Below are 18,192 nucleotides of genomic sequence, written 5' to 3'. Positions count from 1 at the left end.
CCTGGCCCCGCCTGCCGGCCCAGCGCTGCCCGCACGCGGCCCCTTCGGGACGCGGGGGCCCGGTGCCGCTTCCCGGCGGCAGCATGGAGGGGGTGGAGGCGTACGGCTTCTCGGCCGCTATGAGCGGCGCCTTCCTGCTCTCGTCGCTGCTCTTCGCCGCCGTCAACCGCCGCCTGCGGGAGCCCTACATGGACGAGATCTTCCACGTCCCGCAGGCTCAGGCCTACTGCCAGGGCCGCTTCCTGCAGGTGGGCCCGGCCCTCGGGGCTGTTCTCCAGGGGCACCTCCGGGCGGCAGCTGTCGCTGTGGGCTCGGGCCGCTCAGGATGGGTGTTGATATAGGAGGGAGCGGGGAGGTGGTCCGCGCCTGGCTGCTAATGCCTGAAATTCATTAGACATCCACATTAACGAGCGACGCGATCCTCCCTCCTCTGCTCTGCTCTTAGGTTGGATGTTAGGGGGAAGTTCTTCACTAGGAGAGTGGTGAGGTCCTGGAACAGGCTGCCCAGGGAGGTTGTGGATGCCCCGTCCTTGGAGGTGTTCAAGACCAGGTTGGATGGGTCCCTGGGCAACCTGATCTAGTAAAGGTGTATGTTTGGTGGTCCTGCCAGGCAGGGGGTTGGAACTACATGATCCTTGAGGTCCCTTCCAACCCGGGTCATTCTGTGATTCTGTGCTCTGCCCTGGTGAGACCGCACTTGGAATAGTGCGTCCAATTCTGGGCTCCCCAATGCAAGAAAGACAGGGGGCTGCTGGAGGGAGTCTGGCAGAAGGTCACAGAGATGACTGGGGGCCTGGAGCATCTCACTTATGAGGACAGGCTGAGAGGCCTGGGGCTGTTCAGCCGGGAGAAGAGAGGGCTGAGAAAGGATCTCGTCAGTATTTATAAGTACCTACAGGACAGGACTCACATTGTTGGGGACGGACTCTTTAGTGGCGAGCAACAGTATAACAAGGGGAAATGGGCACAAACGGGAACAGGGTAAGTTCCATACTGACACAAGGAGGAAATTCTTTACTGTCAGAGTGATGGAGCACTGGAGCAGGCTGCCCAGAGAGGTTGTGGAGTCTCTTCAGGAGATAGGCAAGGCCCATCTGGACACCATCATGTGTGACATGCTATAGGGAACCTGCTTCAGTAAGAGGCTGGACTCAATGATCTCTACAGATCCCTTCCAACCCCTACAGTTCTGTGATTAACAAAGCAGAGCAGAGTTTGGAATTGCATATCCAAGCCCTGCTGCACATCTGTGCTGCAGTTTTTGTGTGACAGCAGCCCTCTGACCCCTGTCCCCCATTCTGCAGTGGGATCCCATGATCACCACCCCCCCGGGTCTGTACCTGCTGTCTGTTGGTGTGGTGAAGCCGGCAGCCTGGCTCTTTGGCTGGACGGGCAGCGTGGTGTGTTCCACCGGCATGCTCAGGTTCATCAACCTCCTCATCAGCGCCGGCAACTTCTACCTGCTGTACCTCCTTCTGCTGAAGATCCATCAGAAAAATAAGGTACAAAGTAGGATTGTTTTATGTGCCAGTATATACAATTTATATAATAATACATAATATATATAATACAAAAATGAGCCAAGGGATAGAACACCTCTCCTATAAGAACAGGCTGAGAGCTGGGGCTGTTCGGACTGGAGAAGAGAAGGCTGCAGGGAGGTCTGAGAGCGAACTTTCAGTATCTGAATGGGAGCTATAGGAAGGAAGGGGACAGACTTCAGCAGGGTCTGTTGTGATGGGACAAGGGGAAAGAGTTTCAGACTGAAAGAGGGGAGATTTAGATTGGATGTAAGGAATGTAAAGCATTTTTTTATAATAAGGGTAGTGAAGCACTGGAACAGGTTGTCCAGGGATGTGGTGGATGCCACATCCATGGAGACACTGAAGGTCAGGATGGACCACCCTGATCTAGCTGTACACATCCCTGTTTGTTGAAGGTGAATTAGATTAGATGACCTTTAACAGTCTGTTCCAAGTCAACCAATTCTATGAAATTCTGTGAAATAAGACTTAAAATAATTTGCATGTGAACTTGTCCAAAGGATAATAACTAATTTAATTGGTTAGGATTCTCCACAAAGCTTTACCTGAATGAAGGCCTGTAAGCCATGTTTGAATCAAAACGTGTTCTTTAGAGAAGATACTACATTCAATGTCAGTTTGTAGTTGGAAAATAATGCAAGTTAGAAAGAACTCTGTAGCCTCATGGAAAAGGGTCTTTTTTTTTTTTATATCCAGTCTGAACTTTTTGTTTCAGTTTATATGCATTGTTTCTCCTGCTCCCACCAAGCACCATTTGAAGAACCCAACTCACATTACATGATGACTTCTTCATAGTCAGGCTGCTGTTCAGTCCCCCCTGTCTATTTTCCAGGCTGATCAAGGTCTGCTCCCTCAACCTCTCAGGGCAGGTGCTTCAGCCCTTCTCTGTCTTGGTGGCCCTCTGCCATTACTCCAGTAATGTCCTGTTATAAAGCATGAAACCTGATGTGTTATACTAAACACAGCCTGACAAATATGGACTAGAGAGGGATAATTGCTTTCCTTGATCTGCTGCTACCATTTTGCCAGTACAGCTCAAGAAGCTGTTGCTGTTCCTGGGTGCCAGGGTACACTACTGGTTCATTTTCACCTTGATGCCTCCTGAGACCCCTGTGGTCCTTTTCCAAAGTGGATCCTCAACTTCTCCATGCCAAGGCTGTGCCATTGCAGGAGGTTCTTACATCCCTGATACAGGCATTCACATTTGCTTTTGTTGAACTTTGTAAGATTTCCGTAGCTCCATTCTCCAGCCTGTGTAGGTCACTCTGAATGGGAACCCTGTCCTTGAGTATATTGTCTGAGTCACCACAGGCCAGTGGTACTGCAGACTTGGTGAGTGTATTCTGTTGTTTCAGATTAATGAGAAAGACGTTAAACAGGATGGGTCCTGGTTGAGATGCCTCCAGTATTCTTACCTTCGGGTAGAATTTGATATAGCCCATTTGTACCTATTTAGCTGTCCACTCATCTAGACCTTATCAGTTCAATTTGGATGCAAGACAAATACAGTTGCATTTTTAAAGTCGTGAAGCACCATTGCAGTAGGTAATTTTCTTTTCAGTGGTTAATGTTCTAATCAACGTCTTTCAACATAGTGAAAGTTTTTTAGTTTCACTTTTTATCCGTAAGGATATTTCTCCTGTTCCCCAATTCCTTTACTGTAAGGATGCATTTTCTTACAGGAGACTCACACACTTGGTAAGACACCAAATCAGGTCAAAGTCAATGAATCGTTTCCCTTTTTGGAATACTTAATTTGATGTTTGGAGATTAAAATATATTTATAAGAAAACAGAAGATTTCTTGATAATAGTACAAGCATGAAAATTTGTGTTTCTGTTGTTGCTGCTTCTCTGAGCTCAGTGTTTTCTCTATTCTCTTTTCTTTATGTTGCTGGCTGTTTCATTCAGCACAACATCCTTCAGAAACATCATGCAGCATTTTTTAATGTTGTGAATTGCATCATATCGTGTAGTGAGTGAGACAACTGGCAGAAGTTTTAAGCTGTACCATCTCCTGTCTTCTTTAAAGTTTCTTTTTTAACTTGTGAATTATAATGAAAATAAACAATGAAAGCTGCACCAAAGATTAGAAACTTGCGCTGGCCATTTTGTGGGCTGGCTTCAAAAGGCAAAACAGCATGGTGTGTTTTGCTGTCTTATGAACAGCATGTGATAATGAGTTTGCAGTGACATAAAGGACTGAGTTTTTCCTTTTTCTCATTAATATATTTCTTTTATCCTAGATGTGGAAGCAATTACAGTCCCACAATGATTCTGTTGTCACACATATATGAACCCTTGATCTATAAAAGGAGTTGGTGTATTTTTTTTTGCCATGTATTTATCTCACCACCAATAGTTTGATGTATTTATTTGTCTTTTAACACTGTATTGTCAGACATTCTATATTAACATAGCAGGAACTTAACAGAAATGTAGCATATGTGGCCATACAACAACAGAATCAAAGGGTGTCAGAGAACCTCCTTCACTGGAGAGTCTCCTTCACTGGAGATATTCAAGACCCGACTGGACGCCTACCTGTGTGACCTGGTGTAGGGAACCTGCTTTGACAGGGTTGGACTTGATGATCTCTAGAGGTCCCTTCCAACCCCTACAATTCTGTGATTCTGTGAATTCTTGCAGATATACGTGTTTTTTTAATTGGACATAACTAATCATATTTCTCTGCTTCTTCTCTAGGCCGTGTCAGGTTGCCAGCGAATCTTGTCTTCGTTAACTCTTGCAACATTTCCCACCCTTTATTTTTTTACGTTCCTTTATTATACGGACACAGGATCAGTATTTTTTACTCTCTTTGCGTATTTAATGTGCCTTTATGGTAACCATAAAGCTTCAGCTCTGCTTGGATTTTGTGCTTTCATGTTTCGTCAGACGAATATCGTGTGGACAGCATTTTGTGCTGGAAATGTTGTTGCAGAAAAGCTAAATGAAGCCTGGAAGACCGAGTTACTGAAAAAGAAAGATGAAAGGATCTCTTCCATGAGAACATCATTTTCTGATTTGACCTTAATCATGCGATTTCTTACTGAATATCTCACGTCACCTAAAAACTTAATTGCACTTACTGCTTTAACATGGCCATACATTGTATTAGTAACTGCATTCTTTGTTTTTGTCTTCATTAACGGTGGAATAGTTGTTGGTGACAGAAGTAGCCACGAAGCCTGCTTCCACTTTCCCCAGCTGTTCTATTTTTTGTCCTTTACTCTCTTTTTTTCCTTCCCTCATTTACTGACCCCCACTAAAATCAGGAAATTCCTGCAGTCATTGCGAAGGCACCGTATGCAGTACATCCTAATGGCTGCCATCTCTTTGTTCTTGATTTGGAAGTTTACCTACGTTCATAAGTATTTGCTAGCAGATAATAGACATTACACGTTCTATGTCTGGAGAAAAATCTTCCAAAGACACGAGCTTGTAAAATATGTCTTAGTTCCAGCCTATATATTTGCTGGCTGGAGTTTTGTTGATACAATAAAATCAAAATCGATATTCTGGATCTTAATGTATTTTGTATGTTTATTAGCAGTCACAGTTCCCCAAAAGCTGTTAGAGTTCCGTTACTTTATTTTGCCATTCTTAATATACAGGCTCAATATTCCGTTCCCATCTGTTTATAGACAACTTGTTGAGTTGGCTTTTTACGTTGTTGTGAATGCAGTAACATTTTATCTTTTCCTAAACAAAACATTCCAGTGGCCAAATAGCATAGAAGTCCAGAGGTTTATGTGGTGACTTTTTTATAACCTTCATACCTTATGAAAAGCCGGTTCCGTTTCAGAACTGTGGACTCTGGAACAAAGTTTTGTATTATATATGGACCATCTTTTTCCTAGAGGACTGGAGAAGGAAGGAAATTGCTTATGTCCTTGGAACTGAATGTGATGTGTTATAATACACAGATATTGAATTTCTGAACTCCTGGAATGAACACATTTGGTAGGAGATGAAATTTTGGAACACTTACTTAACCAGTAATTAATGTGAAACATGAGAGAGATGTTTACAGTCATTCTTCACTATAATATATTCTCTAATGTACTTCAAGATATGACAGCTTATGTTTCGGAGGTTTGTATTTAAAACAGCTTATAAATGTTACGTTAGGATGCATATTTTCTCTTTGGAACAGGCCGCTTCCATCTGTGGCTAAAGGTCAAGGTATGAAACTCTGCTCAACGGTAACGTTTTCAAAAGCACCTACATCCTCCATCCTACATCCTACTGAATTTTGTGGATTTTTTGTCTTCGATCAATAAATGCTTCCATGAGTTTTGCAAACAGAATGTTGGTTCTTTCATCATTAGGACGTTTTGGAGATTTTATTTCAAACTGATAGTTAGAAAATACAGTGGAGGCTGCCTGCATCTGCATTCTTTGGGGGAATAAATGGTACTGTGCAACAAAAGGTAAATTGCAGTTGATATTGTAGCCTATTAGAAAGGGAGTAATTTACGTGTGTCAGCCTGAAACGTGTCCTTACACGGTGGAATGCAGTATAATGAATGCCCCTTTAAATAATAGGGCTTTTATGTCCCAAAGTTCTGCATTCACAGTTTGTATTCAAGTAGGATATGAGTGCACTTGCAATTCCAAATTGAACTCAGTGTTTCCAAGATCTTTGACTTGTAATCTTAAACAATTGCTAATGGCACTGTTGAATTGTTCTTTTAAGTGCTATTCATATACATGCAAATCTAATGGAACTAGGGGGAAGGTGTATCCTTTACCAGGGCAAAATACAATGGTTGTCATTTGATGTTGGTTGGTTGAAAAGAATTCAGTGCATTATCTTCAGAATAAAAAAAGGCTGTAATGGTCCCTGTCAGCAAATGGCTTTAATGAAACCAGAAAAAAATCAAGTTAACAGTTAAGCAGTTTTTATAAACATAACTAAACGATGTGGTGGGGAGGATCGAAAGTTTCACATGCTGTGTAGCCTCTAAAGTACTGTAGTCCCACCTGTGGCAATTTGTTATGCTACTGCCACTCCAGTCACTCCGAAAGGGATTCCCACTTCAAAAGTCAGTGCTGTGGGGTTGCTCACACTTAGTGGTTCTGTTACTTCTTTGCTTTACTGTATGCAGATCGATATTCTGGCTCTGAGCCCTTCCCAAGAAGAGTGTGGTTATCTCAGTTCTCCTGTCCAATGTCTTTGCCCGCTCAGTAAGTGGGTTTATTGAAATTGCATTTGAAACACTTTGTACAGAGTTGCTGCTTTCTTTTTGCCTTGTTGTCAGGTCAGTAATTTGTTGGCACTGTGTGTACAATAGGTAAAGCTGTTTTTTGATCACTCTCCATTTGGCTTTACCAAGTTGAATGGCCAAGTATGATCTCTGTGAACTGCTTTACTAGTTTGTTTTCACTATTGTAAGATAGAATAATATTGTATTGTGGGATTGATTAGAGTACTCGCATTATCATTTAACTGTACACTAGTTCTCAGTGCTTTCTGATAAGTGAAATCAGGCTGAGTTTAAATAAATCTACTGGGAAATTGCATGAATTATTTAAACAGGAAAGGAGCAATTTGTTGTTAAAGCTGTACTTTTACTTTTGCTGGTGAGCCAGAGAGACTTTACAGGTAATATTCAATGTTAATGTCATTCAGTTTCAGCAAGGAGAGCAATTGTAATTACATCATGATTAGTCTTATAAAAAGACTCAGATTCAGGGTTTTTTCTGAGACAGAAAAAAAAGGGAATTCTCAGCAACTCGAAATACAGAACTGAACAGTCACGATGTGACTGCATTGTTTTGATGTGAGCAAAAGCCACATAGTTGGCAGTTCATAGATTTACACAGAGGTGCTTCTTTGAGAAGGTAGAAAGTTTGTTTTCAAACAAGCTAAGTTTATAAATCGTACTTTCTGTTGTTTGTGTGCATTTTGTGTTGTTTTCTGCCTCTTCAGTTCTTTGACAACGTGCTTGTATTCGAAATTAGCACGAATTTGGCACCGTAAACAACACGTGCACGCTAAAAATGGTTGTTACGTATTGCTTTGATAGCGCGTAGATGGATTCCTTCCTCCAGAAGTCTTGTAGGAAAAAGCCCTCCGCTCTGATTTTTGTTCTGCTAGTGCAGGTTTGACTCTTTTTCAGCAGGTGGCAGACTTGTGCCATCTCAGCGCTCAATGGGACGCCGCTGGAAATCGCGGCGTTGGGGTTTAAGCATCACGGTTTGCTGAGAACTGGAAAACTTCAAGTCAGTGTCGTGGCTGATTGCTTGTTGTAGTAACTAGCTTAGCTATAATATCGTTGGATTTAATTACCAATCTACATGGTATGATGTGTTTCAGAAGCAGAGCTAGTTCTTCTCATCTTTAAAATGTCTCCTTTCAATGTTTTTTGTATTTACGGAGCTTTTACGTCTGGTCTTAGAGAACAAAATGCAGCTTGAAAGCTTGCTGTCAGAACGTCTGTTTTACAATGTAATAATTGCTTAGAAACTTAGGTGGACTTTCTTCTGCTGTTTTATTACTGACTTTCCCAGCATTCTTTTTTTCTTCACCTACTCTATTCATTGCCATATATATATATATATAAGAGAAAAAAAGGACGAGTAGAAGTAAGCAAAGAAATTCTACTTTTGAGACTGACACATTTGCTCTTTTTTTTGATGATGCACATGTGCAATGCAAATGTCCAAATGGCTGTCAGCCCCAGAGTGGTTGACATGCTGCATTTTAAATGCATCATCTGCTTTCTGTGCTGTGAAAAATCTGAACCCAAACTCCATGAAAATAATGTTTGTTGTCTATATTCACCACTTGGTTGGCTTGTGGGTTTTTTTTCCTCCTAAAGAGCTCTACCATCCTTGCTCATCTCTTGTTAGATAGGATAGGCTTTTTCTCTTTGTTTCAGTGACATTTGTGTGTCAGCTGAGGCTTCTTTTATAAAAAGCATCTCTCCATGAGACTGAAATGCTAATCTAGTTAGCAATGTGTAGCTCAAATGCTGTTAATTTGTGAGCTTTTGGCACTGGGCTTTCTGCTTAATCTCAGAGCATGTTCAGGACCTCAGTCTGTTCCTTCAGCTCCAGCGAAAGCTGGGTTATAAGAGCAGGGATTAGAAGGGAAAGGGCTGGTACAGGTAACTGCTGTTGCAGAAGTAAATGGGATACGCTGGGGGTTGTGAAGTACCAGCTGGAAGGAAAGGCTGCTGGTTGCTGTTAGAAGACATTTCTGAAACTTGAGGATGAGCTGGTTTATCAAATAGTGTTTCTAGTACTGGGATGTGGATCTGTAAATGAACATCTTAATGTCCTCAAGAAATCTTGTGAGCTTACTTGAACTGCAGCTGTATGTCAGTAACAGGAAAAGGGTTCATTGCCCAGACACTGCTGTTTTTATCAAGCAAATATTGTCATATCTTAAAAAATAAACACTCCTAAAACAGGCTTCTTGTGTGCTTTATTCCCTGGTTCTATCTAGAAGTAAATTGATAGGCCATACATTTGATTGGAATTGGCATGAACTGGCTTGAATGGTAGCACTGTGCATCTTTCCAAAGATGTAATTGCAGAAGTTCGTGTCCTTAGCTACCTTCAGATCTTTTCTAATGAGATTACATTTCCATGTTTTCACATCAACTCTCCTAATAGCATTGTCACGGAAATAATGCAAAAGCAGTGGTTATGGTGATTATTGCTTCCAGGACTCTAATTTTAAGGCACTGCTTCAAGCCTGCACTTTGCATACATGTAAATCATGCTGCGTTGTCCTGGGTTCTCATCAAATCTCAAACAAAGGGTTGCCTGGTTGAATTTAAATGTAAATGGCAAGCTTCAAAAGAACAAAGGAGCACAGGCAGGAATATTCCGGATTTCAGAGATAGCATTTTGCCCTCTGGGTCGGTGCTCAGCAAATGGCACGTTGGTGGTGGGTGGGGGTAAGAACATCAGAGCTGCAGTCCCGGTAAGAGCAACCTGGCTGGTTTTTAGCTAACATTTTCCTTGTTGCAAATGGGATTCCTTACTGCTGTGTGTACTTGTGCACAGCTACAGCACTGTATGCTTCTCATTACCAAGGGGATTGTTTGATGTTAGTAGCCCACTGTGTTGTGGCCTTCACCTGCTGTGTAGGTGGGAACTCATCTGCCAGACATCTTGTGAAAGCTATCTGCTACTGAGACCTACTTTGGAGCACAGCATGTTTGGGCAGAGCGCTTGTGAGTGGTGGGCCCTCGCACCCAGCTTTTAGGCCAGAATGAGCCGTGTTGGAGTTGATTTTCCTGCTGCCTAATCTGAATACTTTCAGTTCAATACAAAATGTCAGCTTGCTTTGAAGTCTCAAGAAGCTGTGTGGGATAACTTTCCTTGTCCATCTTCGTTCTACCAGCAAAAGAACCAGGAGCATGCCAAAGGAAAAGGAGCTTATTTGCTGACTATGGTAAAAAGCTGCATATATCCATGATAACAATGTACTGGTGCAGATTTCCTTCAATAACCTGGAGTTTTGTTCAATCATTTCTTATTATTTTCTATATTCTATTCTGAAATGAGGAAGGGTGATGATTTATTGGTTAAGAGCCAAAAGAAAATAAAATTTTGCTCTTTTCTAAAGCACTAAGAAAAAAAAATGGTTTGGGATTTTGGAGCAGGCTGATGTGTGAGGGGAGCTTTAAGTCTGCCTTCAAGATAAATACTATTCATTTCCCTCTGCGCTCCTTCACTGCTTGTATAATTTACACTGCCTAAAGTTTGGAGGGGGTGGCAGAGGAGATGGCATTGTAATGACCTAACCCAGCTGTTTGCATGGCAGTAGGCTGCAGAACTTCATCCAGGAACTTCCATGGAGAGAGAATTAGATTCCAAGTTATGTAAGTGAATCCTGTGGAGTTTAATATTTTGTGGCTGAAACGGAGCACATCTTCTGAAAATGCATTCTATTTAAAGCCAACAAAGCAATGAATTTGCCTTCTCCTTTGACCAGCTTTTTCAAATATCAATTACTTTTACTCAAAAAAATCATTTTCCTTGTGATTATTATCTCTGTGCTAGATCTGTGCAAGACAGGTCTCCCCATTTTCTTCTTTTACCTGTGTAGATATGCATCATATAACTTCCATTCATACCAGTATGTGCAAATCACAACTCAACTTCCTCTTAACCTTCTGACCTAGAAAAACATGAAGGCTCTTGTGTTCCAGGCTGTTTTTTCTCTGGCTTTGTTTTTTTTCAGCATGTGTGGAAATACGATTGCAAGAACTGAAGACAGCACAACACAATTGGACGCTTCTGGTTTGTTGTTATTTGTTGGTGGGGTTGTGTTTGTTTTGGTTTGTTTATTTGTTTGCAAGCAGTATCATTGACCTAAATACATATACCTATATATGTTCCTGTATACACCTGTATACCTGTATACATATACATATTAAGGCAGGTTCTGTGGCACCCTTAGTTTGAACAGCTGCTAGCTGTCGTGTACATGAAGCATTTCTTTTTGACTTCTAAAGTCATGGTCATGGAAAAACCAGTGCAAAATAAATATGTTAATAAGTCCTGTAACAACTGCTTTGTTGTGGCTGAGATAGGTTGGGAGGTTGGGAGTGCTGTTTGCCCAGATACCCCAAGATTTGGTTGTTTTCCCTCCCCTAGAAGAACTCAGTGAAGTTAAATGCTTATAGAGGTAAATTGAGTTGATTGACTGCTGCCCTGGTCTGTAGAGCCAGAGCTAACTTGAGTTTGCTGTTGTGTTGAGAGATTCGTTTTGTTTGCCTTGAGACATGATATATTTTGAGGAGTTGAAGCACAAGGATTTTTTGTTTTCTGTCTGATTTGAAATAGAGGCATTCATACAATGAAGATGGGATGGCTATGGAAGGATACTACTTTTACTTACTAAGATTGACTTGACCAAATTTCAGTTGCCCTGATGGGGACAACTATTCTCTAACTCATGTAGTCAGTCCATGTGAAAACAAGAGGGTTTTAGTCTTTGTTCTCGTCATCAAGCTGCATGAAATCTTTGATTTCCTAAAACAAATTAACTCCAGTGCCACTGAAACTGGTGGGCATGCTTACATTTTAAAACTCTTGCTTTACAATTAAAACTTCATGGTGAATAAGGAGCCTTTCTGGAAAATAAACTCCAGTTTTGCTATCTTGCTAGCAATTAAGGCTTCTGTAAGCCTTAGCATAGAATTACAGCAAAGATCAGTTAATGTCGGTTGTGACTGAATCAGAGTCAAAGATGTTAAACACATGCAAGCATTCTAACTTGCTATTTGGGTTATACATAATAAACTACTTGATGCTCTTAAATTTTCTTGCCCATCATTTTGCCAGAGAGTAAGTAAACAAGACAAAAAATCTGAAGTCAGCTATGATATCTTGATAGTCTGCAGTTGCTTGGGCGAAAATAACGTTTCAACAACAGCCTGTAGTCAGCACCTTTCTTTTGCTAAGCAGCATTAAAGGACTTCTGGTAATCTTTTGCTGCAGTGGGTCTCAGGCTTTGTGCTTTCCACCCCTTTCTGTGTTTTCTCTTTAGGATCCTCTTTCTTGGACATGGCTTTGTTAGCTCTTACATGGAGAATTGATCTGGGGCTCTTCCTTATTAAATTAAATTTTATGAGTGTGTGAGTATTTCTGAGTACATTTGTAACAGTTGGGAACCTGTGGGGTGCAGCATTAGCATCTGTGGAGAAGTGTTCAATTGCAGTGATACCAAGGCAGTAAAATTGCAAGGAATGCTGAGAAAGATCAGTGCTCCTGCTTTTGCAACTCTGTTGTGGTGTAAGAGCCAGCATTAGAAATGCAGATGGTGGCACTTGTTGACAACATACATTCAATACTTTGTTTTCTCATTAAGTCTATTGTAATGTCTATTGTAATGTAAGCAGGATAATTGGGAATCAGATTTAACCTTTGATATTATACTGAAAGAATATGAATATTGACAGTTTTTTTGGTGCTTTGAACATATACTTCTGAGGTAGAGTAGAAGAAGATAATTAGTCTAATTCTCTTTTCCATTACCCACACAATAAGATAATTGAAACCACAGTAAGTACAATTTCATGAGATGGATCTGTTTTCATTTCAGTGCTGCATTCTCCAAGGACTCTATCTAGAGGATCTAAATCAACAGGAACTTACACACTAAAGAAATAATATTGCCTTCTTCAAACACTTCAGCTGCATGCTGAAGAAGTCTGAAAGATCAGACATAGAGACCTTGAAGATATTTGGATTTGGTATATTCAGTTAAATGCACAATAATATGAAAAATGAAATAAAACCTTAAAGCATTCATTGGGACTAAAGTATTTTAATAGTGACAACCAGTTGAGGGATGCACCTGATGATCCCATGGAGGAGAAGATGAACATAATGGTGTGTGTGTCTGCAGAGAGCTTATGCTGGGAATATGTTTTGTGGTAATGGCAACCCAACTTCACCCTGGCTCTTTAGCATCCAGTTTCATCCCTCTGTAGGATGGATGAACCCATTCCTCTCAAAGTAGGCCATCCATTTTCTTCCCACCCATGACCTACCTTTACCCGACCCTAGTACCCCTCAGTCCTGCCACCCAGGTTCAGCAGCCCAGCAAATTCCTGCTCTTCCATCAGGCTAAGCAGAGCTTCCCACACCTTGCTTTCATTCTTCAAACTTCCCCAGCCCTCATTTTTCTTTTGTATTCCCAAATCCCCCTCTTCTGGAGGTCCCAGTATCTCTTGCCTCTTTTCTCTGCACCATAGAGGCTATAGATAAATCTGATTTCTAACTGTTTTTCTTTTGGCGCCACCACCTCTTCACACATGCATACGCTGCAGGCCACTTGCAGCCATAGTTACCTTCATACTGACCGCAAGGCAAGCTGAGGCTGTTACTTCCAATTCTTGAAAAACAGAATTGTGTTCCTTCTAGCAAGGATTTCAAGAAATCTAAATGTAGGCTGTACTTATCATTAACTTGGTGAGACGGCACCTTGAGAGGAGGAAGGATTATTAGGGCCTCTCCAGACAATTGTTCTATTTTAGTTGGGAATCATAGAAGCACAAGGTTGGAAAGGACCTACAAGATCATCTAGTCCAACTGTCCTCCCTTTACCATACCTACAGAAAGCCACTAAATCATATCTCCTAGCTCCCTATCCTGACACTTCTTGAACACTGCCAAGGATGGCGACTCCACCACCTCCCTGGGCAGCCATTCCAGTGCCTGACCACACTCTGAGAGAAAAAGTTCCTTCTTATGTCCAGTCTAAACCTCATCAGATACAACAGATACAGATTTATGGCCATAAATGGATGAGCTAACAGCCCTTCTGTCTTGTCCAGAGATATCAGCTGCAAAGAGGCCAAGCTCGGCAGATCTTCCTCAAGAAGTTGACCCTCAAGAAGTGGTACAGACAGCCCCAAAGTTATATGCCGGTCCTTAATGCAGCCTGGCTTCCTCATTTGAGATGCTGCTGTCTCAGAGTCAGTTCATTAGCAACTCATTGCATTTCAGTGTTTTTGGAGCTTATTAATGATTTAATTCTTTCTTGATCTAGGGTAAATAGTGTCACTAAATCACCTATGGAAGATGTTCTCAAAGACACAAATGTGGACAAGAACTTACATACTGTGATTCAAGCTCTGGAAGTCCTGAGGTTTGAAATCAAAGGAACGGACATTTTCTGTCCTGTTCTCAATCACCCAGACTCACAGATACACTGAGTGTAATTTTCTTAGAAGTGGAATGGTTGTGGAGAAGTGGAATATCCCAGCTGACCTTGTAACGCTTCTGCTGCATTCCTTTTGTCCTATGCCGTACCGCACTGGAGGTAGTTGAGACAGAATGAGACAATGCACAAAAGGATATTTCATTACTGGATATATGCCTACAGAATGAAATCCACTCTCTATTACTCTCCATGCGCACGCATCCCTGTAAAACATTGAAAGACCTTACCTTTTTTTTTTAGTTCTGGTGAGACAGATTCTCTTGGTGGCCTATTGTATTTTGAAGTTGTTCAAAATGCATGAGTGCAGCCGGTGTTAGTGGGTAAGTGGCATTTGGAAATGACTTCTTTTCTTTCATTTCTAGTTACTGTCTTCTTTTTGTGTTTCATCTGTGATATGTGGCAAGCTGGTTTCATCTTCCCTCTTGCAGGAGAAGGATATTTTTCTGATTTTATGTCATTTTTGTTTTTTCCCTAAACCTTAAGGCAAAAAAATACCTTTGTCTAAAGTGTTGGTAAAAGTCAGGTCGAATCATGTTGTTCTCTCATTCCTTTATGTATATTTTTTATTTTTAATTATCAGTATTTAAAGGCAATTTAGAATAAATGTCTTCCCAACAAAGACTTGCAGCCAGTGCTTTTAAAAGGAAATGTGTTGGATAGTTTCCTCCCTTTATCATTTTTAAAAAAAGAATAGGAATCCTCATGGATGGAAAAACATTGGACTGAAGATGAATCTTCTGTCACTGATGGTAAAAGAGAAATTGTTTTGAAACACAGGAATTATAAAACCTGTCACATTTTGGCTCCACTCACGAAGCACAGACTGGTATTATCATCCTCTTGTATGGCAAAAGGGGCAGACAGTCATAGGAAAAGGGCAGAAGGTTTTCAACTAAAAGAAGTCATAACTAGGTCGAACATAAAAAATTCTTTACTCAGAGGGTGGTAAGGGCTGTCACAGCTGCACATAGAGCTGTGTGCCCACCCATAGAGTGGGTGCCCCATCCCTGGAGGCGCTCAGGGCTGGGTTAGATGGGGCCCTGGGCAGCCTGAGCTGGAGGGGAGCAGCCAGCCCACAGCAGGGGCTGGGGGTGGGTGGGCTTTGAGGTCCCTTCCAGCCCAAAGCATTCCATGATACTATTATCTTTTAATTCCTGTTCTCATATTAAACCTTCCCTTTATGTTTCCCTTTAAAGAAATCCTCTGTAAATGATACACAGACATAAAAATAACATTTCTAGACAATGAAAAGAATCACATAAAGGAAGAGAAGCCAGGGTATTGAGTATTGCTGGCTGTCACCAGCAGGCTTTGAGGTAGTCTTTGAGGTCTTAGAGGTGGAAGATATAGAAGGAAAGGAATGGGAGGAAGCTGGGAGGCTGGCACAGCGCAGCTTGAGCCAGACGTTGTTGGAGCTGCTAGTGGCAGCCCAAGAGGATAAGCATGTCCTATCCCTCCCACGCTCCTTTCCTCCAGCATCTTTCCCTGTTAAAGGCTCATCCTGGTTATAAGCTCTGGCAGTGCTTGCCTAAAGACATTACAGTAGCTCCCAAAATGCTGCTTAGAGCATGTTGACTGCACAGTGCTAGAAGCACACAGCTGCTCCATTGGGGTTCTGGCACTACCCTGCACATGCTTGTGGGTGTGTCAGAGTACACCAGGCATGCTGAGTTGGTGCCTTCACATAGCAAAGCACGCACATGTGGTTCTGCTTGGAAAGGCAGCACAGGGCCATGGCCATTGCTGCAGCTGCATGGGGGGAGAGATGGCTGTGCACCACTTGTGCTCATTGAGGCACCAAGTCATGCATAGCTCCAAGTTCCACTATTAAACCGACAGTGAAAAATGGGATGCTCTTGCTGCTGACATTTGAATAGCTGTACAGCGACAATGTAAATGTGATGTCAAAGTGAAAGTTTTCCTATTCTGTGATTATCTGGGACAATTTTCCTTCACAGAAACTTAAAATAATTGCTGATGATCTAAAACTTGAGGGCAGGTAGATGACCTGTTAATGGAAGCCACAGCTCCAGCTCTCCTGGTTCCAACACTGACATGTTTCACTCTTCACCTCACCTATTACTGTACAGGACTGATCATAAGGAAAAAGCTGAGACCTTACCACTGACTCTCAGTTTTCCATTTCATTGCAAATGTTGCTGCATTTCTCTTTAATCCCTGGCATTTCTAGAAATCTATTGCATTTTGTGATAGCATTTCTCTAACAAAAGCAATCCTGCTTCAAAAAGTAATTATTTTTGGTCTGAATGAAAATAAAATGCTGGTACACATAGAGTTACGTGTTATCTGAATAGAATAGCTCAAAAGACATTCCTTTATAAAGATGTTGCTTGTTTCTTTTTTTTTCTTCTCCTGGAGAGTTTGAGATTTTCATTACAAGTGGCACATGTTTTAATAAGTCATATCTGCTCTACAAGTATCTGTGCTAACCATAAGCATGACCTAAGGCACATTAGTCAGCCAGAAAGAGCTTGTCAAATAAAGCCTGTCTGCAGGAGGACAGAAGATGCAGATTGGAATTCAGAGAGTGTCAGAGGTGGTCTGTGCTGCCGCTGCCACTGCTCTTCCAAAGGCATCTTAATTAAATGAAATGCAAGGAAAATAAGTCTGTCATGTTCTTTTGGTCACAACCCAGGGAGAAGTAATAGCTGATGACTTAACTGGTTTCCAAAACCTCTTTATTTTATATATATATTTTTGTAATAATAAACTACTTAATAGATATCAGATTCCTTTTAATTCATCTTAAAGGAAAATTTAACTTCACACATCCTCCACGTGTTTAGTTTTTCCTTCAGGTATAGCAATGGATCAGATGCAGTTCTGAGTGTATCAGTTGCATGGATAACTGTGATGGTGCTGCTCAAGAGCCTCCTGATCCCTTGGGATTTGAAACGAAACAATATGGTCTGATTCAAAACACACAGATTTAGTTACAGTCTCTCTAACAATTAGGCACACACATTTTTATAGATAAAGCTGCTCTGATTTTGATCCACCTGACTGGAAACAAGCTATTACAATTAAAGTTGATGATGACACACTCAGTGATCAACAGTCATAAAGTTTCTGTGTTAATATTTTGAGCATCCATCCATCACAACCAATTTGTTGATTGCTATCCTGTAACATGAGCCAGCAGTGCGCTCTGGCAGCCCGGAAAGCAAATGGGATCCTGGGCTCCATCAGGAGAGGGGTGGTCAGCAGGGATAGGGAGGTGATCGTCCCTCTCTACTCTGCTCTTGTGAGGCCCCATCTGGAGTACTGTGTTCAGGTGTGGAGCCCTCAGTACAAAAAAGATATGGAGATTTTGGAAAGGGTCCAGAGGAGGGCCACAAAGATGATCAGGGGGCTGGAGCACCTCCCCTATGAGGACAGGCTGAGGGAGTTGGGTTTGTTCAGCCTGGAGAAGAGAAGGTTGCGGGGTGACCTCATTGCAGCCTTTCAGTACCTGAAGGGAACTTACTCCCAGGAGGGGAGTAAACTCTTCGAAAGGGCTGATAATAGCAGGACTAGGGGAAATGGTTTTAAGTTGAAGGAGGGAAGATTTAGGTTGGATGTTAGGGGGAAGTTCTTCACTAGAAGGGTGGTTAGGTCCTGGAACAGGCTGCCCAGTGAGGTTGTGGATGCCCCGTCCTTGGAGGTGTTCAAGACCAGGTTGGACGGGGCCCTGGGCAACCTGATCTAGTAAAGGCGTATGTTTGGTGGCCCTGCTAGGCAGGGGGGTTGGAACTACATGATCCTTGAGGTCCCTTCCAACCCGGGTAATTCTGTGATTCTGTGATTCTGTGAACAGCTCACAGGATATTGCTCTATCTGGACTAAACCTTATCTAATTCTAATTTGTCTAATTTATTGCTGATTGACCCATAGATCTTGTAGCAATCATAGTGCAGAGAAACTCCATATTCCATAATTAAGAAATAAT

At 41.8% G+C, this 18,192-nt stretch overlaps 1 protein-coding gene across 6 annotated transcripts; it reads left to right on the top strand.

Annotated features, from left to right (window-relative positions):
* Window positions 1-3: 3 nt before the first annotated feature.
* Window positions 4-12,826, top strand: ALG10 (ALG10 alpha-1,2-glucosyltransferase). 6 transcript variants are annotated; one of them, XR_001552643.3, is made up of 4 exons: window positions 4-248; window positions 1,305-1,502; window positions 12,063-12,150; window positions 12,618-12,826. XR_001552643.3 is itself a non-coding variant. In XM_085513446.1 (4 exons), exons 1-3 carry the CDS (start codon window positions 84-86, stop codon window positions 10,779-10,781), a joined length of 393 nt encoding a protein of 130 aa, XP_085369572.1. In that variant the 5' UTR covers window positions 4-83; the 3' UTR covers window positions 10,782-10,810; window positions 12,618-12,826. The 6 variants fall into 6 exon arrangements, 5 of the variants coding, with proteins under 5 accessions (XP_085369572.1, XP_085369513.1, XP_032298397.1 ...); XM_085513446.1 differs by lacking the exon at window positions 12,063-12,150 and adding an exon at window positions 10,752-10,810; XM_085513387.1 differs by lacking the exon at window positions 12,618-12,826 and adding an exon at window positions 10,752-10,810 and having other exon boundaries at window positions 12,063-12,080.
* Window positions 12,827-18,192: the final 5,366 nt, after the last annotated feature.

Source organism: Coturnix japonica, chromosome 1 (genome assembly GCF_054131305.1).
Source record: "Coturnix japonica strain WE chromosome 1, WE-NBRP24, whole genome shotgun sequence".
Classification (NCBI taxonomy): Eukaryota; Metazoa; Chordata; class Aves; order Galliformes; family Phasianidae; genus Coturnix; species Coturnix japonica.
Note: the sequence above shows the minus strand (reverse complement) of the source record. Positions and strands in the feature narration are given on the sequence as shown.

Bases quoted from the DNA above. Each gene is read 5' to 3' on its own strand.
- ALG10 (XM_015851734.3), top strand. From the start codon at position 84: ATGGAGGGGGTGGAGGCGTACGGCTTCTCGGCCGCTATGAGCGGCGCC. The intron at 249-1,304 runs GTGGGCCCGGCC...CCCATTCTGCAG, and splicing joins GCCAGGGCCGCTTCCTGCAG to TGGGATCCCATGATCACCAC. The intron at 1,503-4,249 runs GTACAAAGTAGG...CTTCTTCTCTAG, and splicing joins AGATCCATCAGAAAAATAAG to GCCGTGTCAGGTTGCCAGCG.